At 44.3% G+C, this 22067-nt stretch overlaps 1 protein-coding gene across 1 annotated transcript; it reads left to right on the forward strand.

Moving 5' to 3' along the window:
• Positions 1 to 1873: 1873 nt before the first annotated feature.
• On the forward strand, positions 1874 to 21925 carry PPM1G (protein phosphatase, Mg2+/Mn2+ dependent 1G; the record flags this gene model as incomplete). Its single annotated transcript, XM_079721417.1, has 10 exons — positions 1874 to 1993; positions 16597 to 16666; positions 17138 to 17223; positions 17565 to 17697; positions 18379 to 18794; positions 19381 to 19518; positions 19846 to 20080; positions 20466 to 20595; positions 20892 to 20994; positions 21312 to 21925. The coding sequence occupies 10 exons, from the start codon at positions 1874 to 1876 to the stop codon at positions 21516 to 21518; spliced, it is 1638 nt and encodes a 545-aa protein (XP_079577543.1). The 3' UTR covers positions 21519 to 21925.
• Positions 21926 to 22067: the final 142 nt, after the last annotated feature.

Raw genomic sequence — 22067 nt, forward strand, 5'->3', positions numbered from 1 at the left:
TTTTGTCATTCAGAGTCAAAACCTTGGTGATATTCATTCATTCAACAAGTATTTAAATACTATTAAGCACAGATAAGAATTGTGCTAGGGGGCTTCCCTGGTGGCGCAGTGGTTGAGAGTCCGCCTGCCGATGCAGGGGACATGGGTTCATGCCCCGGTCCGGGAAGATTCCCACATGCTGTGGAGCGGCTGGGCCCACACGTCCGCTGAGCCTGCACGTCCAGAGCCTGTGCTCCGCAACGGGAGAGGCCACAACAGTGAGAGGCCCGCGTACCGCAAAAAAAAAAAAAAAAAAAAAGAATTGTGCTAGGGATGCTGGGGTATACAACAGTAAGTTTGACAGAGTTTCTGACTTCCTAAAGGCTTATAGTCTGTCAGGAAAGACACACAAGTGGGGACCCAAACCTTGTAGGGATATTAGAAGACTTCCTGAAGGTAGTAATGATGAGGGTGGGTGGGTGAGGAAGTATGTTCCATGCGTGAAAGCATAGGAAGAGAAAGCATGGAGGAACCCAAAGACATATTGCTGAAGCACTGGGTAGTGGAAATGGAGAGGAATGGGAGAGACATGGAAGAAGCTTTTCAAGCATGAAGGGTCTGGTAAACTATGTTAAGGAATTTGGACTATCTGAAGAGTAGGAGGAAGCCATGATCTTTGTATTTTAAAAGAATTAATCTGCTTATCCTTTGAGAATTTTCCCTTTCTCTTCCACCTCCTGAATCCAATGTTACTAAATCCTGTCCATTTCTTATCGTCTAATTTGTTCCTTTATCTCTATTCCCATTGCCACCCACCTTAGTCCCTGCCCTTCTCGTCCCATGCTTAGATTAAGAGCCCTTTAACCAGTTAGTTTCCAGACTCTCCCTCCAATCTACACTGTACACGAAGACTAGACCAACAATCCCCAAGTGCTACACCAGGACAGCAGTGAAGTCCAAGTCACCCATTTTGGCGCTTGCGACCATCTCTATCCTATCTAATATTACCACTTAAAATCAATTTCCAACGAGGCCAGATAGTTTCCTCAAAAACCCTCACCAAAGCAGTTTACTTTCATTCTTCACCCCTGCAACCTTGTAACATTATTCCCTTCTCCCCCTGGTATAACGCACGCCTGGGGCATCCTGAGGACCTCAAGTAACAGCTCTTCCACTCTCCTTTGATTTCTTCTCGACCAGTATAGACTGGGCCACAGATCGAGGTCTTCATTTTCTCTTGTCAGAAAGACTCTCTCACATCCTACTCGCATAGGCCTCACAACGCCTGGCCAGGGTACTTCTTGCGCTCAGAACACTAGTCAACTTTAATTGAACCGTACGGGGCGGGGTTTGAGGGAGTCTGAGGGCGCGGTGGAGAGTGAGCTGACACGCTGGAGGATGAACCGGAAGTGCCAGGTCCCGCACAAAAGAGCTTCAGACAAAACGCGAGAGGCCGGCGTAGGGGAGCGGAGGCGGGGGACAGTGGGACACAGTTGGGGAGAGATACTGGCGAGGAACAACCTCCCGGTCTGCCCCAAGGAGGCCGCGGCCGTTGGTGGGCGTGGCCGCGCCAATCTCGCGGGAGGGCGGTTGGGCGGGCCGTTGTCCCCGCGGGCGGGGCGAGTTGCTAAGGAAATGACTGCCCGCAGCGCCGCGCCGCGCCGCGCCGCGCCGGCCGGGCGGGGTCTGAAGCAGCGCCGTTTCCGCTTCCGGTCCCTCTCTGCTCCGGTCCCGTTACCGCCTCCTGGGCCGCCTCGCGCCTTTCACCGGCACCTTGTGTCGGCCGCGCAGCCGGGCCCACTCCTGCCACGCGCGCACCCGAGGCTCCGGCTCCGGCGCCGGCACGGGTCGCGCTCCGTTCGCCTGCTCCTGAGGCCGCCGGTTAGCCGCCGCCATGGGTGCCTACCTCTCCCAGCCCAACACGGTGAAGTGCTCCGGGGACGGGGTCGGCGCCTCGCGGCTGCCGCTGCCCTACGGCTTCTCCGCCATGCAAGGCTGGCGCGTGTCCATGGAGGTGAGGCGGGAGGGGCCCATAGGCTGACGGCTGTAGGGCGGGAACCTGACGGAGAAAGGGAGCCGGGGGGGATGGGGTCATCCCCGGGGAAGGGTCCGAATCGAGAGCCTGTGACCGCAGCGGCAAATTGGGGGGCGACAGCGAGAGCGGGGCCGGGGCCGAGAGGGAGCTGCCGGTGCTAGGAGACCGTGTGACGGTGGCCAGCTTGGCGACGAGGGCTCGGCCATGTGGGGAGAGGCACCTTCCGCCCACTGACCGACCTCCCAGTGCCTTCGCGCCATCCTCTCGTGACAAACCAGCCCTCCAGGCTCGTAAACGGCGTGAGGTTTAATGTGGGAGTAAAGATGAAGAGAGGGACTATTTATCCATTGACTTTTGCTAGAGAGAGGCGGATAGATGTGAACGACTGTACTTAAAAAAAAAATGTGATGTGTGAGGCGTCTTTGGACGAGGAGTTTGACAGGAAAGGAAGCCAGGCAAATAGTCCGCTTCAAAATCTTAATACCTAGATGCCTGGCCCTGGGCACCACATGTTAATTTCAGAGGTTTGACTTGACCTCCAAGAATTGTCACTCGTTTGTATTCTTTCAGGGCCTTTCTTGGTCTTTGGAAGCCTTGAACTGTGTCAGTCACTATAATTTCTTTTAAAATTATGCCTGATGTTTTTTTCCCACTCGGAATCTCTCTAAAACTTAGTAATTGTCATTTTGCCTGTGCTTGTTGTAGCTTATAGTTTCCTTGATTTTTAATCATTTCATCAACTTTTTTTTTCTTAACCTACAGAGAACTGATTTTTTTTATAGAAAAATTTACTATCGATAAAAGGGAAAAATGGAAAAATTCTGGATAAAAAGGAGTAGTGTTGGGCAAATGGGTGTGAAACTACAAAGGAGAACAGAGAAAACTATGGTAGGAGGGAAAGGAAGAAAGACATGTGTAAGACGTGTTTTTGTGAAGAGTTTTGTGAGGTCTAGGCAGAGGAGCCAGGGAAATGCTCTAATTATGTCTGGGATCGAAGGTTTATCCACTACTAGGTGGGCTTCAGGTAACAGCCAAAAGTCTCCCTTGGGAATTTCTTCAAATCCCTCACTCCTCCCTGTGGTTAGCTCTGGAATGACAGTATAAACTTAAATGGTTTGTTCTCAGACTCAGATTTTATACCCACGGCAGACTTTATCATATGTTTAAAATCTCAGGAATGGAGAGGATCCTATATAGTTCATCTCACCACATTTTACAGCTCAAAAACCGACGCCCAGAGAGATTAGGTTACTTGTGCCTTGGTGGAAAGAATCTGTAGGATGAAAATTGTTCCAGACCTTGTACTACACACTGTTCTCATCTGTGTCAACCTGAAATAAAGCATTTATATTTCTCTATGGTGCACAGTATTGAGTTTACTGGGTGCTTGGTAAATGTAATTGTCTGGCTGGTAGAAATATCTGGATGTAGTTTCATTGTCAGTCTGAGGTTTGGGTTAGTTGGTAATTTGGAGGTTCCAGTTCTATGCCATTTTCTGTTAATATTGTAAGATTTGAGGTGACTATCTCATGTCACAGTAAGGCTTTTCCTTTGGGTTTCTCATTCCATATTTTCCACTTTCCTCTCTGCTGTGGTTGTTCCACTTCTTTGTTACTCTTTCTAGTTTCCTTTATGAATTGAGTTGCTTGGATAATCAATTTTCCAAGTCTTTTGCCCAGTGATTCTGTACTGTTTGCTTCTTCTCTGCAGGGCATTTCCCTTTATTTTTGGTTTCTCCTCTGGTAATTAGAACATAACTTTTCATCAGGGGCTGTTTGGTTTGTAGAGATCTTGCTAGACTATTCCTTAGATCCTAATCTTCCTCCTGAGAGATAACCACTTAGGGTTTTAAAATCTTATTATGTGGTTTCTGAATTTCCCTTTGTTTGAATAGTTAAGTATACCCCATCAAATCTTCTTGAAGTCCTGTTTGGGATCCTGTTCTGCTGCATTGATACTTTTGCTTCTGGCTTTGTTTCCTTTCTCCCTGAAGTATAACATAGTTTCTTTGCTATGGCAAGAAAAGAACTGACTTCTAGCCTCTTGAGTGAATCTTACCTTTTCAGAAAGTGTACTCCTGTCCCTCTTAACCTTTAGGGCTGAATTTCACCAGTTTATTAATTCTATTGACCTTATTTGCCTGGTCCTAATGATTTAGTTGAGGTAAGTTTATCACACCCAAAGGTTACTGAAATCCTGACTGATGTATAGTCAGCCTTAGAGAGTACTGTTTTATCCCTTCTCTTGAGGCAAGAATGGCAACTATCAATAGCTGGCATTTTATACCTTCTGCCTCTCTCCAGCCCCTCTTCCTGTGGAACCAGGGTGTTGTGAGGAGGGGTAATCAAAATACCACAGTTGATGTTCCCTTCCCTTCTTCCTTCTCCATGGTTTGGAGGGACCCTCAAGCTGGTTGAGGTATGTATTTTGGGGGTTAACAGGTAGGTTGTGGAAGGGTGCCTGAGAAATATATATGGAAAGGCTCTGAGTTTCTGATGTCTAATGAGAAGTCCAATCTGAAAACAGTTTTAGTTGATGTAGTCTCAAAGAGACTAGAGTACTTTTAGTTTTTGGTTATGAGGTTCTCTGGAAGTGACAAAATTGCTTCCTGTGGGGAATTAGGATATATATATATATAGACATATCTCTCTCTATATATCTATATATCTATATCTTATATTTGTCTCTTTTAAAGGCAGCATCAATACCTAGAGTATAAATTTGAGTAGGCTAGCTGTTTATTGCCATATAGAAGCTGGCTTATTAGTGGTCACAGAGGGTCATCTAGAATTGAATGTAGATAATGTTGAGCAGAAAGTTCTTAAAGATACATGCATGACAGTTTCAATCATTATATTAATAGGGGAAATATAAAATGAGATACCACAAGCATGCTGTGGGGTTCCACTTGAGAGAGGGCATCTGAGGCAGAAGAGCATTTATTGTTTGTACCTCAGATTAGTGTCTCATCTGTAGCTTAAAGCACTTTTTACTTACTGAACCAGATCAGAATTCCTTTGTCTAGGATACAGTTAAGCAACTTTCATAAAAGGGCATTCTTTTTGATCAGCATGCAGTTCCTATTCTTTACAATTCAAAATTAGCATGAAATGATATCAAATGTATGTCCATTAATATGGAGAAATTGTTTTCTACTATACTATTCCTTTATAAGTTTTCAAGCAACTGTAAGTTAAAGTCAGAACTTATTTCTCAAGATTTCAAGAATATTTTACATTATTTCTGTTGCCCAATCCCCTAGCAGTTAATACTGCTTCTGAACCCCTGACCCTCTATTGGGTTACCATCTTGGAATTATACTTTGAGAGGTAAGGGCTTGAATTTGAGTGTAGAAATTTGACAGATCTGATCAGTAGTTCTTACCACCGTTAGCTGCCATTAAAATTGTGCTGTCTGGAAGCACAAATCTTTAGAACTGAAAGCATCACTGATTTTTAATGACACACTGTAAACTGAGTACCAGTTCCAGTGGAGTTGTTTTCTGTTTCCCTCTAAGTCTAGTTCAGAGATGGAGTGTGTCAACTTTTAATCATGCATAGTACTTGAAAATGTATATACAGGTCCCTTTTTTTTTTTTTCCTGCGGTACGCGGGCCTCTCACTTTTGTGGCCTCCCCCGTTGCGGAGCACAGGCTCCGGACGCGCAGGCTCAGCGGCCATGGCTCACGGGCCCAGCCGCTCCGCGGCATATGGGATCCTCCCGGACCGGGGCACGAACCCGTATCCCCTGCATCGGCAGGCGGACTCTCAACCACTGCGCCACCAGGGAGGCCCCAGGTCCCTTTTTAAACAACTGTATCGAGATATAATTCAGGTACCATATCCATTTAAAGTGTACATTTCAATAGTTAATATACTCACAGAGTTGTGCAGCCATCACCACTATTAATTTTAGAACATTTTCATCACCCGAAAAAGAAATCTTGTAGCCATTATTAGTCGCTCCCTATCCCCCCTCCTCTAACCCCTGGCAACCACTAATTTACATTATGTCTTATGGATTTGTTTATTCTGAACATTTCATATAAATATGTCACCTTTTATGTCTGGTTGCTTTTTACTAAACAATATATATATTTTTTAAAATTTTATTTATTTATTTATTAATTTTTGGCTGCGTTGGGTCTTCGTTGCTGCGTGCCGGCTTTCTCTAGTTGCGGTGAGCTGGGACTACTCTTCATTGCAGTGCACAGGCTTCTCATTGCAGTGGCTTCTCTTGTTGCGGAGCACGGACTCTAGGCACGCGGGCTTCAGTAGTTGTGGCGTGCAGGCTCAATAGTTGTGGCTCGCGGGCTCTAGAGCACAGGCTCAGTAGTTGTGGCACATGGGCTTAGTTGCGCCGTGGCATGTGGGATCTTCCTGGACCAGGGCTCGAACCCATGTCCCCTGCATTGACAGGTGGATTCTTAACCACTGCACCGCCAGGGAAGCCCCTAAACAACATTTTTAAGGGTCATCCAGGTTGTATCATGAATCAATCAGTACGTCATTCCTTTTTATGGCTGAATAATCTTCCATTGTATGCACATTTTGTTTATTCATCCATCAGTTGATGGTGGTTTGGATTTCCACGTTTTGGCTATTATGAATAATGGTGCTATGAATATTCATGTTCAAATTTTTGTGTGGAAATAAGTTTTATTTCTCTTGAGTATATTCCTAGGAGTAGAATTGCTGGGTCATATAGTAACTGCACGTTTAACATTTTGAGGAACTGCCTAACTATTTTCCAAAGTGGTTGCGCCATTTTACATTTCTACCAGCAGTATATGAGGGTGTCAGTTTCTTTACCTCCTCCCTACACCTGTTATCTTTTTTTTTCCCCTCCAATTATAGCCATTCTGGTGGGTGTGAAATGGTGTTTCATTGTGGTTTTCTTGTATTTCCGTGATGGCTAATGATGTTTGAGCATTTTTCCTTGTGTTTATTTGCCATTTCTGTATTCTTGGAGAAATGGCTGTTCAGATCCTTTGTCCTTTTTTTTTTTTGGCCATGCCGAGCAGCATGTGGGCATGGGGGATCTTAGTTCCCCAACCAGGGATCGAACCTGTGCTCCCCTGCAGTAGAAGTGCAGAGTCTTAACCACTGGACTGCCAGGGAAGCCCCTGTTGGTGTCCTTTGAAGCACAAAAGTTATTAATTTTGATGAAGTCCAGTTTATCTGTTAAGAGTTTTATAGTTTTGGCTCTTACATTTAGGTCTGTGATCCATTTTGAGTTAATTTTTGTGTATGGCGTAAAGAAGGGGTCCAAGTTCAAACTTTTACATCTGGATATGTGTTTGTCCCAGTGTCGTTTGTTTTTGTTTTTTTAGGTATTTATTTATTTATTTGGCTGCATCGGGTCTTAGTTGCGGCACGCAGGATCTTCGTTGCAGCATGCGGGCTTCTCTTTAGTTGTGGCGCATGGGCTCTAGAGCGCGAGGGCATTGCAGCTCAGGGCTTAGTTGCCCCATGGCATGTGGGATCTTAGTTCCCTGACCAGGGATCGAACCTGCATCCCCTTCATTGGAAGGCAGATTCGTAACCACTGAACCACCAGGGAAGTCCCCATCATTTGTTAAGAAGCGTATTCTTTTCCCTATCTGAATTATCTTGGCATCATTGTTTAAGGTCAATTGACCATAAATATGAGGGTTTATTTCTGGACTCTTAATTCCATTCCATTGATCTATGTACCACACTGTCTTGGTTACTATAGCTTTGTGGTTTTGAAGTTGGGAAGTACGAGTCTTCCAGCTTTGTTCCTTTTCTTGTTTCTTCTTTTCTGGGTCCCTTGTATTTCCATATGAACTTTAGGATCAGCTTGTCAGTTTCAGTACAAAAGGCGTCTGGGATTTTGATAGGAATTGTTCTGAATTTGTAGATATATTGATGAGTATTACTATCTTAATGATATTAAGTCTATAGTTTTCTTGTGATGTCTGTCTCGTTTTGGTATCAGGATAATACTGGCTTCATAGAATGAGTTGGTAAGTGTCACCCCGTCTTCTGTATTTTGGAAGAGTTTGTGAAGAATTGCTATTAATTAGTCTTTAAATATTTGGTAGAACTCACCAGTGATGCCATCTGAGACTGGGCTTTTCTTTGTAGGAAGTTTGTTTGTTTGGTAAAATACACATAACATAAAATTTACCATCTTAACCATTTAAAACGTACAGTTCAGTAGCATTAAGTAAATTCACATTGTTGTGCAACCAGTCTCCAGAATTCTTTTCATCTTGCAAAACTGAAACTCTATACCTATGAAACCACTCCCCATTCCCCCTTCCCCCAGCCCCTGACAACCACTGTTCTACTTTCTGTCTCTATGAATTTGACTACTCTGGGTACCTCATATAAAGACAGATTTGTCTTTATGACTGGCCTATTTCACATAGCATAATGTCCTCAACGTTCATCCATGTTATAGCATGTGTCAGAATTTCCTTTCTTTTTAAGGCTTAATGATATTCCTTTGTATGTATATATCACATTTTGTTTATCCATTCATCTGTTGATGAACACATGGGTTTTTCTACTTTTTGGCTCTTATGAACAAAGCTGCTATGAACATGGGTGTGTAAATATCTCTTTGAGACCCTAATGGGAAGCTTAAGATCAAGGTGTCTGGAGAGGGCCCACTTCTTGGTTCATAGTGGCTGTGTTTTAGCTGTGTCCTCACAAGGCAGAGGACCTCTCTGGGGTCTTTTATAAGGGCACTGATTTCATTCATGAGGGCTCATCTGTCATGACTTAATTACCTCCCAAAGGCCCTACCTCCAAATACCATCACTTTGGCCATGAAGTTTCAACATAGGAATGTTCAGGAAACACAAAACGTTCAGTCTACAGCACAGTGGTAATACATGCATATAATTTTAAAAGTCAGACAGTAATACATGACTTTTTAAAACTAAAAATGTAGTTCCCTTTCCAACCACCTTCAAAAGTTTTATCTTGGGGCTTCCCTGGTGGCGCAGTGGTTGAGAGTCCGCCTGCCGATGCAGGGGACACGGGTTCGTGCCCCGGTCTGGGAGGATCCCACATGCCGCAGAGCGGCTTGGCCCATGAGCCATGGCCATTGAGCCTGCGTGTCCGGAGCCTGTGCTCCGCAACGGGAGAGGCCGCAACAGTGAGAGGCCCACATACCGCAAAAAAAAAAAAAAAAAAAAAGTTTTATCTTGAATTGCAAAGATTTAGATAAATTTAAGTATCATAAACCTAAGTGGTTGATCAAGTGACACAGGAGCCTTTGTGGATGTATTTGTAACCTTAGGAAATTGACATCAGGAAAGATAACCAGGTCTTTATTAATAGCAAATCCATTGGTGTCTAGAAGGTCAGAAGGGGCTGTGTGATATATAATTTAGTAAAGCAAGACCTAAGAGCCTTCATTCAGGTGATCTGTGTATTCTGCATCATTTCTTTCTTACCATCTCAGTGGTTATTGTGTTATGATACAACTTTAGGTTTTGGGTAGTAAATGAAGGAGGAGGTATCCCTAAGATATTTGTTCTGAGGCAGCTGGGAACTCACCATCATAAGCAAACATCCTGCTGTGTTACAGAACATACTGTTAGGCCCCAGCGCTGAAAAGAAATTTAAGACAGTCTGTTTTCATGCTGTTTTGGACCTAGGACTCCCTTTTCCCCTATGGAATGTTGGATAACAATACAAGATAGCATATGCTGAATGCCAAATTATTGGTAGAAGCAATAAATATTGAAAGAGTTCGGGTGGGGAATGATCACAGAGTATTGGTGTGATGAAGAAAGATCTCTTGGAGGTGGTGAGACTAACTGGACCTTTAGGAAAGAGTATAAATGGTAACAAATGGGGAGGAGGAAAGTGGGAGAAGAAAAGTATTAGAAGAAAGGATAGGAGGAAAGACTGAAGCAGGGCATGCTTACTACTTTGCTGGGGTAGGGTATTCACTATCAAGAGTGTCAGGAGTAGTTTCTTTTGGGGAATGGTATGAGTTAAAGAGGTTAGGTTATGGAGATGGATAGGAATGATTACTGAGTGCCTTAAATTGCCAGTAACTTGTATGGAATTAATCTAATGCAGTAGAGTCCATTGAAGGGCCTAGCAATAAAATGTTATATTAGGGAGATTAATCTGGCAGCTGGATGTATGTAGGCTGGATTACAGGGGGCAGAGACTAGAGACAGGAGAGGAGTTAAAATACCATTAAGAATAAAGTAATCCAGCGTCACAGTTATGAGGGAAAAGTCAGCAGGACTCAGTAATGGTTGGTGGAAGACAGCCAGGAAGTCAAGGAGGACTGATATTAGGTGTTGCTAGGAGAGTTAAGATTCCATTGACAGAAATAAGACATGTAGGGGAAGCTCTGATTTTTGGGGGGACTGCTAAGTTCCTGTTTACATATATTAAGCTTGAGGTGGAGAAGGGATATCCTGTAGAAACAGGCAATTGGAGGTATAGAACTACAGTTCTTCACAGAACCCAAGAGAACTTTCGAGAAAGCTGACATGGTTTGTACTATTTAATTACATACAGCCGTTGGGGAGAAGGAAGCCTGCAAAATGGCTATTTGGATTGCTGTTATAGTGATTGCCTGCTTCTTGAAGTATGATCTTGAAGGAGAAGGGTTTGAGTTTAAGAGGAAATGTTAATCTAGAAAGAGAGGAAAGGGACTTCCCTGGTGGCGCAGTGGTTAAGAACCCGCCTGCCAATGCAGGGGACACAGGTTCAAACCCTGAGCCGGGAAGATCCCACATGCCGCGGAGCAGCTAAGCCCATGTGCCACAACTACTGATCCTGCACTCTAGAGCTCGTGAGCCACAACTACTGAGCCCATGTGCCACAGCTCCTGAAGCCTGCATACATAGAGCCAGTGCTCCGCAGCAAGAGAAGCCACCGCAGTGAGCAGCCCACTTGACACAACTGGAGAAAGCCTGCGCACAGCAACGAGGACCTAACGTAGCCAAAAATAAGTAAATAAATTTATTTTAAAAAGATAGAGGAGAGGGCCTCCCTGGTGGCGCAGTGGTTGAGAGTCCGCCTGCCGATGCAGGGGATACGGGTTCGTGCCCCGGTCTGGGAGAATCCCATATGCCGCGGAGCGGCTGGGCCCGTGAGCCATGGCTGCTGAGCCTGCGCATCCGGAGCCTGTGCTCCGCAACGGGAGAGGCCACAACAGTGAGAGGCCCGCGTACCGCAAAAAAAAAAAAAAAAAAAAAAAAAAAGATAGAGGAGAAATATTGCTTCTGAGGCAGAAGTGAAGGAGATGTTAGATACAGCTATGGAGAAATTTTGAGTTAGAATAGGGAAGATGAGGTAGATCTTGAAATAAGACCTTGATCTAAGAAAAGTAAGAGGTTAGCTCATCTGCTATGAGTAAAAGGAAAATAACATTGAGACCTTGAATAATGTGGGAAAGGTTTGTGCCTGACTGTGGTTAATATATTTAAGAGTCAATGCAGAATAGAGAAAAAAGTGCTAAATGGAAGTAGTCACCACAATCAACATGATTTCATGACATTTTATGACTGGCGATACTTAGTGGCTCTGATTCAAGTGTGAAGAAAGCATTTGCTCGGGTTATACAAGGTTGGATGAGTTTTTCTAGATTGCTGAGACAGAGTTGAAATATGCAGTACTTAGCTCTGACTCAGAAAAGGACAGAGACAGACAAAGGTAAAGGTATGGAAGCTATGATTGAAGATATAAGGGGGAAATTGAAGTGCTTAGAGAAGGTAGAGCAGTTCCAAGTGATATAGATCCAAAACCTCACCAAGAAGTTGAGGAGAAGGTAATGTGGAGTGGTCCTAGGAACTGAGACCTCAAGGCATAAGATGAGTCTTTATTGTGGGCATTCCTCTTTGAGAAAAAGGATAGAGAAGACAAATGTGATAGAGAAAACTAAATTTCAGAGCAGAATATATATACTTATATATTACGTTCCAGTTTACAAAGAATTTTTACATGTTTTACATCATCATCATGATAGTCCTGTGATGATATGAGTAATGTAGATCTTCTTATTCCATACTATAGAGGGTAAAATTGAGGCACACCAATAGATAGCTGACCAGAGATCACACAGTATATGGTAGCTTGGCAGCTTAAGGACAATCATAGGTTTCTTTCGTTGTGGTCATTATTCAGAATGGAACGATATGGCTAATTGTATAAAAATAAAAATCTTGAAGAGTAGGATATAATTATTACTCAGATTTCACCCTCCACTAAGTTTGATGTGTGATCTTACAGACTTCTAACATATACATAGATACTTTATTTTTTGCTTTTTATCACAATATATTGTCAACTCATTTCTAAATGAATACATATTCATCATTTCTAACAGCTGCATATACTCCATTGGAGGGATGTACTGTTTGTAATCTAATCTATTCATGGAAATTTAGATGGTTATAATTGTTTTTTATTGTAAATAATGCTGTAATGAACATTCTTCATATCTTTGTTTCCTTGTGTCAGTAGTCCCATAAAATAAACTTTTAGAAGTCAAATTACTAGATCAAAAGACATGCACATTGTGGTACATATTACCAAATTGCCCTCCAGGAAAATGAGTAATTTATATTCCTGTTTGATCAGAGTACATGAGAATGTGTTTTCATCTTCACTCTTATTATTACTGGATACTATTAATCTTTTTCATCATTCTAATTTGCACAAAATGATAATTCCTTGTTTTTTTAATGTTCATTTCTTTGATTACTGTTGAGGTTAAATATTTTTTCCTGTGTTCACTGTTGCTAGATCTGCTTCAAAGTCACATGATCTTGTGAGGAACAGATTAGAAGTCAAAAAGATTTTTTTAAATAGAGGTGTGGGTTCAAAAGAGATAGTACACCAACCTAAACGTCCATCAGCAGATGAATGGATAAAGAAGATGTGACACATATATACAATGGAATATTACTCAGCCATAAAAAGAAACGAAATTGAGTTATTTGTAGTGAGGTGGATGGACCTAGAGTCTGTCTTACAGAGTGAAGTAAGTCAGAAAGAGAAAAACAAATACCATATGCTAACGCACATATATGGAATCTAAAACAAAACAAAACAAAAAAACGGTACTGATGAACCTAGTTACAGGGCAGGAATAAAGAGGTGGACATAGAGAATGGACTTGGGAACATGGGGTGGGAGGGGGAAGGTGGGGCGAAGTGAGAGTATCATCGACATATATACACTACCGAATGTAAAATAGTTGGCTGGTGGGAAGCAGCAGCATAGCACAGGGGGATTGGCTCGGTGCTTTGTGATGACCTAGAGGGGTGGGATAGGGAGGATGGGAGGGAGATGCAAGAGAGAGAGGATATGGGGACATGTGTATGCATATGGCTGATTCACTTTGTTGTGCAAAAGAAACTAACACAGTATTGTGAAGCAATTATACTCCAATACAGATCTAGTTTTTAAAAAAAGATGATACAGCTGTGATTTAGAGTACGTTGCAGGACAGAGAAAGACCAGTTGATTCTCTTGTTCCACTGGGAAGCGGTGGACAGGAAGAGTGCTCCTCTCTCATCTACCAAAACAGTGAAATTGGTTGGACCAGCCTCTCAAATTTTAGCATATATATATTGAGTCTTTTTAAAAAGACATTTCATTTACTTTTGAAAAAGCTAAACATTCCCATGGTTAAGTCTTGCTCCCATCCGTCTGTCTGCACCCTCATGCCCTCCCACAGTTTACTTTTATTAGTTTTCTGAGTGTCCTTGTAGTATTAAAGTATGAGAAGACAAATGTCTATTCCTATGCTCCCTCCTATACAGAAAGCAGCGTACTAAATATATCATCATGCACTTTGTTTTATTTAAAAAAATATCTTGGAGATCTTCCATGGATTTTTTTGTTTGTGTTTTTTTTTTTTAAGGAAAGCAATATTTGTGGATCTCCAGTATTCACTAAAATAATTTTAATGTAATGTTACTTATGTGTGTACAAACATAGAACTGGACATAAATTACATGCCAACAAACCAAACTACAAAAGCAACAGAATTAAAATCAACATAAATGTGACAAAACTGTTTTGCTGAAACTAATCAGACACTCACAGCATGACCAAGGTAGTGACAGCTGAGGTACAGTTTCTTATGGGTTTAGCATACCTGTGCTATACTGTGTCCCATGCCGATTCTCTCACTGCCTTTGTCATCCAACCCATCCCTTCTCACTTCTTCTTTATTTCACAGCACTACCATCTTTCTATGTGAATTACGCCATCATTCTATATGATTTACCTATTTATTGTGTTTGTTGTCTATATCCCTCACTAGAATATAAGTGTTTTATGAAGTGTGGGTCTTTATTTTGTTCACTGATATATCCTGAGCACCCAGAACACATAGATCCTGGGGGTGAGGCTAAGAGGCAGTTGTGTCAGTGACCATAGCTAGGCCATCAGAGGCCTTCTGTGGACGCCCATTAGCTTCTGGGGCACTTTCTCCTGGAGACAATCAGAGGGAAATACAAGAAAGAGCAGCTCCTTTTCAGTGCTCTCCTTCCCTACTTTAAAACCCTAAGTTTTTTTTGGGGGGGTTGTTTTTTTTTTTAAGTGAGTTTTTTTGTTGTTGTTGTTGGTGGTGTTTTTTTTTTTTTGGCTGTGTTGGGTCTTCGTTTCTGTGCGACAGCTTTCTCTAGTTGTGGCAAGCGGGGGCCACTCTTCATCGCGGTGCACGGGCCTCTTACTGTCGCGGCCTCTCTTGTTGCGGAGCACAGGCTCCAGACGTGCAGGCTCAGTAGTTGTGGCTCACGGGCCCAGTTGCTCCGCGGCATGTGGGATCCTCCCAGACCAGGGCTCAAACCCGTGTCCCCTGCATTGGCAGGCAGACTCTCAACCACTGCGCCACCACGGAAGCCCCTTTTTTAAAGTTTATTTTTGGCTGAGTTGGGTCTTCTTTGCTGCACGTGGGCTCTCTATAGTTGCGGTGCACGGGCTTCTCATTGTGGTGGCTTCTCTTGTTGCAGAGCACGGTCTCTAGGTGTGTGGGCTTCAGTAGTTGCGGCACACAGTCTCAGTAGTTGTGGTGCACGGGCTTAGTTGCTCTGCAGCATGTGGAATCTTCCCGGCCCAGGGATCAAACCCGTGTCCCCTGCCTTGGCAGGCAGATTCTCAGCTACTGCGCTACCAGGGAAGCCCCCTAAGTTTTATATTCTAGACTTGTATAATGAAGGAATAGTCTTATTTTAGTGACAACAGAACTACTACACTCAGGTCTCCTGACTATCAATATAATTAGAAATTTAAAAATACTAATACCTGAAAGACAAAGGAGAACTATTAACTTTACTAACTAATCAAAGTAAATAGCTAGGGGCTTCCCTGGTGGCGCAGTGGTTGAGAGTCCGCCTGCTGATGCAGGGGACACGGGTTCGTGCCCCGGTCTGGGAAGATCCCACATGCCGCGGAGCCGCTGGGCCCGTGAGCCATGGCCACTGAGCCTGTGCGTCCGGAGCCTGTGCACCGCAACGGGAGAGGCCACAACAGTGAGAGGCCCGCGTACCGCAAAAAAAAAAAAAAAGTAAATAGCTATTTAAATCCTTTTTGTCTGTAGAGAATACCTGAAAGGAAGGTTAGGTTGTTTTCCAAGATGGGGCAGGGTAAGCGGCGGTACCCTTTTATCTAGGTCTGACAGTCTTGCCTGAACTTTGGCTTAGCCAGTAATATTAGTTTGGGTGGCAGTTTTATTAATAGAAGAATTTGATCAAGCCCAGCCTCCCAAATAAAATGTTCGTGTAGCAGGACCATTGCAAATTTCTCTTCACGTGTGCTGTGCCTTCAGAGTTAAATGGTATCTCAGTTCCAGCTGGGGATAGGAGATGGGACGGCTGATTTAATGGGGCATTGTAAATTCCAGTTAACAAGTACTACACACAGTGTAGTTTAATAACTATTTGTTGAAAATAATAGTTATTCTTTTGTAAATATATCCTCTGCCTAGCCTTGGGGGTAACTTCTTAAGTGAGTTAAACTTTAAGAGAAAAGGGGAGTAATTTGTTTAGGTGGTGGTTTTTGGGGGGTGGGGAGCAGTAAGTGTACATAGCTTTACCAATTTCTAGTGCTTTCACTCAGGCTGTCTTAGGGTTCTCCTAGAAGCTTTTAAGGTCAGTAATGCCCTCAAGTCGCTTTTTGCTATCTTCCCTAACATTTTCTTCCTTTAAGTTCACTGATTCATAGAATGGGCCTGGAAGTGACTTTAAAGATCCTTTATTCTGGTTCTTCCCATAGTTGCCACAAATCCAAAAGGGTCAGGTCTAGAGTTCCAACAGCCAAACATTCTGCCATCTGGACTGAGATCTCCTAGGCTGAGGCTGCTAGACTGCAGAGGTAGTGACCTGATTCATCTCTTTCCCTTCTTCCCTCCCTCCTTCCTTTCCTTTTTCCCCCTCCCTTCCTTCCTCCCTCCTGTGTACTGTTCTTATTTATCATCCCATCTTCCTTTCTTATTTCTAGGCCATGTAGGTCAGCCAGGGAAGGGTTAGTGAGGTTAAGGTGTGAAGGCAATCCTTAATGACCTGAGGTGCACAAGGAAGAATACCCTTTGACCGTAAGAAATGCTGATTATGCTCTTTTTCCTAGGATGCTCACAACTGTATTCCTGAGCTGGACAGTGAGACAGCGATGTTTTCTGTCTACGATGGACATGGAGGTAACTTTAGCAGATCATATGGTAACATTCTAGGACCCCACTTCCAGGTCCTTCGTTCTTTTACTTTCCAGGGTTCTGGTCCTCAGATAAGATTTCCTGCCTAGTGCTGTTTTTCTCTATTCTGCCATTCTTCCTTCCCAGGAGGATAGTGTATTGGTTCTTAATCTCACCAGGCCTTGTTTTAATCCAAGAAGCCTCTTCCTACATTAGCATTTATCTCTTTTTCACTGAAAACTAGGTATACAGGCGAGAAAAGACATGGGATATATTAATATAGCCCTGACAGAGGTGATGGTGAAATCCATTTTCTTGGTCAGAACTTCCCAAAACATTGTCTTTTAAATAGGTTTCAGTTGTGCTAAGATAGTCATCTCCTCAATCCTTGGGATTCACTTTAGAATGGTGTGCTGATATTATATCACTTTCTGTGTGTGTGAAGCTATGCTCTGGGTGACTTTACCTTTGTTCTAGGGGAGGAAGTTGCCTTGTACTGTGCCAAATATCTTCCTGATATCATCAAAGATCAGAAGGCCTACAAAGAAGGCAAGCTACAGAAGGTCTGTCTTCCCACACTGTTCATTCTCCATTTCTGCAGACTTTCCCTTTTTTTCCAGTCCTTGGCTTTTCCTTTTTCATTGCCACCCAACTTCTTCTTACTGTATTTTTTAAAGAATTCTGTACCTAAAATGAGCTTATTCCCACTTGATCCTTTTAGAGCTACCTTATTGATTCCTAAGTCTCTAAACTGTTTTTTATTTGTCTGTGAGTATCTCACAGCTTGGTGGATCACACTCTAATTTGCATCTCATCCTCGTGCCCAGGCTTGTGTATAGGCAGTTCATTTTGTACCCGTGTACTTCTTCCTACATTTGCCTCATACTAGTTTGATTATATTCAGGCTTTGGAAGATGCCTTCCTGGCTATCGATGCCAAACTGACCACTGAGGAAGTCATTAAGGAGCTGGCGCAGATTGCAGGGCGACCCACCGAGGATGAGGATGAAAAAGAAAAAGTAGCTGATGAAGATGATGGTGAGTGTGGCATCTTTTGTTTGAGAGGAAATCGGCATATTAAAGAACTGTTCTTTAATACATATTAGTTGTGTGTCAATTCTGAAAGATGGCTTCCTAGGGACCTGGGAAATGCTTATGTTAAAGAATCTCCTGTACTACAGGTGGTTATGAAAAGGAGAGAGAGGATTAACCTTTGTTGCGTTCATAGTGTTGTAGTTGTAAGCATTTTTATATACATCATCTTTTGTCATTGCGATTGGGTCTTTCTGGTTCATTTTAATGTTTATGTGATCTTTTTTTTAAGACTGGAGCTGCCTTTAGCCATAGCAGCCAGTCATTAAGCCTGAGCCCTAGGCCTGGACTAGTAGCATTGTGGACTTTCTGGGTCCTCAGCCAGATTAGGGTTTCCAACTTACCAATAAAAAATGAGAGGTGATAGGGAACACATATAGTAACTAGTATTCCTTTGACTAAGAAGGGAGTGCAAGACAAAGACCAAAGGAAGTCTCTGGAGGCTGATGTTACTTGAGGAAAAGGGAGCAAAGGGCTGTTCTTCTGAGATTTGATAAGTGAGAAGAGCCTTAGGAGTGGGAGGTGGTGGGGAAGTTGGAACTCAGGTTGCAAGGGCTGTGGAGGTAGTAAGGGACTGATTCCCTGAGGAGTCTGGCATGGGGTGCTGATTTAGCCTCTCCCCTGCAGTGGACAATGAGGAGGCTGCACTGCTGCATGAAGAGGCTACCATGACTATTGAAGAGCTGCTGACACGCTACGGGCAGAACTGTCACAAGGGTGCTCCCCACAGCAAATCTGGAGCTGGGACAGGCGAGGAACCAGGGTCCCAGGGCCTCAATGGGGAGGCAGGACCTGGGGACCCATCTAGGGAAACTTCTTCAGAGGAAAATGGCCCCACAGCCAAGGCTCACACGGGCCTTTCCTCCAACTCGGAATGTGGGACTGAGGCAGGCCAAGGTGGGGAGCCTGGCACTCCCACTGGTGAGGCTGGGCCTTCTTGCTCTTCAGCCTCCGACAAGCTGCCTCGAGTTGCTAAGTCCAAGTTCTTTGAGGACAGTGAGGATGAGTCAGATGAGGCGGAGGAGGAGGAGGAAGACAGCGAGGTAAGGGCCCAGTGGGGGCAGATAGACGCTGAAGTTGTAGAGAGGGCCTGGTTGGTCGCCGTGCATAGCTTTCTACTCTTTTCTGTCTCCTATTTTGACATCATCCCCCAACTACAGTCTAAGCTTTTTAAAAATTCATTATCTCCACCAACATGGGTACCATTAGCCCTCTTAACCTCTTCCTTTGTTGACATTGTAACAAACAGATCTAGTTCTGGCCTTTCAGACTCTGTCTCCTAGAGAGAGAACAAGAAGTTGGTGGTTGTTACTTTGGATATTTGGGTGTTTCTTTTTCTGGGCAACTTATTTTCTGGTCATGTTGCCTGGAAGGTGCTTTTGGCTAGCAGCTCTGGCCTTCCCCGAGGTTTCCTGCTAGTGACCGCTGAACCTAGTTCAGGATATTAGTTATATCCATCCTAGTCCTCTCTCCCGTCCTCCACATTTTTCCATCATGATCATATATTTGCATCTTTCAGTGTTTGAGGATCTATGTTCCGTCAGGGCCTCTTGGTTCTGAGCGTGAGTTGAGGGGAGGAGGCAAGGAGGTCATCTCAGTCTCAGTAGCCTGGGATTGTCCCTCTGGCAGGAATGCAGTGAGGAAGAAGATGGCTACAGCAGTGAAGAGGCAGAGAATGAGGAAGACGAGGATGACACTGAGGAGGCTGAAGAGGATGAGGAAGAAGAAGAGGAGATGATGGTGCCTGGGATGGAAGGCAAAGAGGAGGTGTGTGGGGAAAGGAGGGCAATGAGTCTGGAAAGCCAAGAGGCCAAGTGTGAATTCTCTGATTTTGATTTTGGGAGAAGGGTCCCCTTCCTATCTTAGCACTGAAGTCATGGTCATGGAGGGATTTACTCTGCAAGGGGAATTAGGCCTTTCGGGTAGAATTATCTCAGAAAAGGGGGAGAGCATGCTCTATCTGGAAAGATTAAAGCTATGCTCCTCCTGTCTGTTAAAGTGCTCTTGGTGGTCCTAGTGAGATGAGAAAACATAGGGGAATGATTAGAGCTGGTGTCCAGAAGCTCCCATGATGGTCCCTTTCTTCCTTTTAAGCCTGGCTCTGACAGTGGTACAACAGCGGTGGTGGCTCTGATACGAGGGAAGCAGTTGATTGTAGCCAATGCAGGAGACTCCCGCTGTGTGGTGTCTGAGGCTGGCAAAGCTTTAGACATGTCCTATGACCACAAACCGGAGGATGAAGTGGAGCTAGCACGCATCAAGAATGCTGGTGGCAAGGTCACCATGGATGGGCGAGTCAATGGTGGCCTCAACCTCTCCAGAGCCATTGGTAAGGGCCAAGAAACCATGGGGAAAACTTCTGGGGTCTTGTTCTCTGTTCCAGACTACCTATAGCAAACTTTTATCTTCATGGCCTTTTTATCTTTCCAAGTATTTTTGTATCTACTACCTATGTCCCTTAATCATCTCTATGAAATAGGTAAAATAGGTATCATTTCTAGATGATGGAAAAACAGGTTAGTGACTGACCTAAGGTTCAGTAACCCAAAGACAGGGCTGAAACCAGAAAAACTAGAACTCACTTCTCCATTCCACTAGATTATGGAACTTTGTAAAGAAGGGAAATAAATGGCAGGGTTTGACTGGCCTCAAACACAAATCTGTGCGAAGTGCTCAAACTACTTACTCATCATCCATGCATTCCTTTACTTCAGGAGACCACTTCTACAAGAGAAACAAGAACTTGCCACCTGAGGAACAGATGATTTCGGCCCTTCCTGACATCAAGGTGCTGACTCTCACTGACGATCACGAATTCATGGTCATTGCCTGTGATGGCATCTGGTAAGCACTGGCGAACACCCTAAAATTCCCTTTTTTCCCCTGCAGCATTACTTCTCTTCTAGGGCTCTGAGCTGCTTTATCTTCCTTTTAATGGCTGTAGTCAGCCCCTTTTCTCAGGCTGCTCTAGAATTAGAGCCTAGATAGGCAGCAGCTTGGTGTCAAGGCCCCCAAGCCTAAGGCAAAGTTGAGAAAAATCTCTGTGGGTGTTTACGTTGGCCTGAGCCATCTGTGACCTCTATCCTCTACTCTGCCTTGCTGGGACTAAAGAAGATTCTTACTGTTGTTTTTGACCCCAGGAATGTGATGAGCAGCCAGGAAGTTATAGACTTTATTCAATCGAAGATCAGCCAGCGTGATGAAAATGGGGAGCTTCGGTTATTGTCATCTATCGTGGAAGAGGTAAGTCCCAGGGTAGAGGAGAGAGGGTGTCTGGTCTGTGTATCCAAGGTTTTCTCTTTTGGCCTGAGTTAAGACCAGAGCCTGGGAGTATCACTAATTACTGACAGACACTAAACTCTGACTAGAAAGTTTCACTTTTCCTCATTTCCCTGACTTGTCCTTACGCCTCATGCACTAGCAAGTGGCCTGTTTTGTGACCCCTGTTGCCCGTTCCCCCCCTTCTGCCACCCTGTCTCAGCAAGGCCAGCCCTTTGAGACTTCAGGTTCCCAGGAAGGTTTTCAAACCCTGAAGCTGAGCTACCCCATCCCTTTTGTAGCTGCTGGATCAGTGCCTGGCACCAGACACTTCTGGGGACGGTACAGGATGTGACAACATGACCTGCATCATCATTTGCTTCAAGCCCCGAAACACAGCAGCACTTCAGCCAGAGAGTGGCAAGCGGAAACTGGAGGAGGTGCTCTCTACTGAGGAGGCTGAAGAAAATGGCAACAGTGACAACAAGAAGAAGGCCAAGCGGGACTAGCGGTTGTCCAGACCCCTGCCCACCTAGACTGTTTTCTGAGCCCTCCAGACTGAGACTGAGTTTTGTCTTTTTCTTTAGCCTTAGCAGTGGTTATGAGGTGTGCAGGGGGAGCTGGGTGGCTTTGCTCAGCCCATTCCAAAGAGGGCTCTCCCTCCACACAGCAGCCTGGGAGCCTCTGCTGTCCTCCCCAGCCGCCTCCTTGCTCCTTGGGGCTCATCACCGGTTCTGTGCCTGTGCTCTGTTGTGTTGGAGGGAAGGACTGGTGGTTCTGGTTTTTACTCTGTGAACTTTATTTAAGGACATTCTTTTTTATTGGCGGCTCCATGGCCCCCAGCCGCCTGTACCCGCTCTCTGTTGTACACTTTCAGTCAACACTTTTTCAGACTAAAGGCCAAAACCTAATCGTGCCCATGGTGTCCTTTTTTCTCTGCTGCCATCCTGTCCAGACCACCCACCCAGGATGCCCTGGCTCCATAGTTGGCCCCCACCAGTAGCATCGACCTAGCCCTTGCCTGTGTGTGGGTGGTGTGGCGTGGCGTGTGTGGCGTG

The sequence above is a fragment of the Hyperoodon ampullatus genome (genome assembly GCF_949752795.1).
Source record: "Hyperoodon ampullatus genome assembly, chromosome: 15".
Classification (NCBI taxonomy): Eukaryota; Metazoa; Chordata; class Mammalia; order Artiodactyla; family Ziphiidae; genus Hyperoodon; species Hyperoodon ampullatus.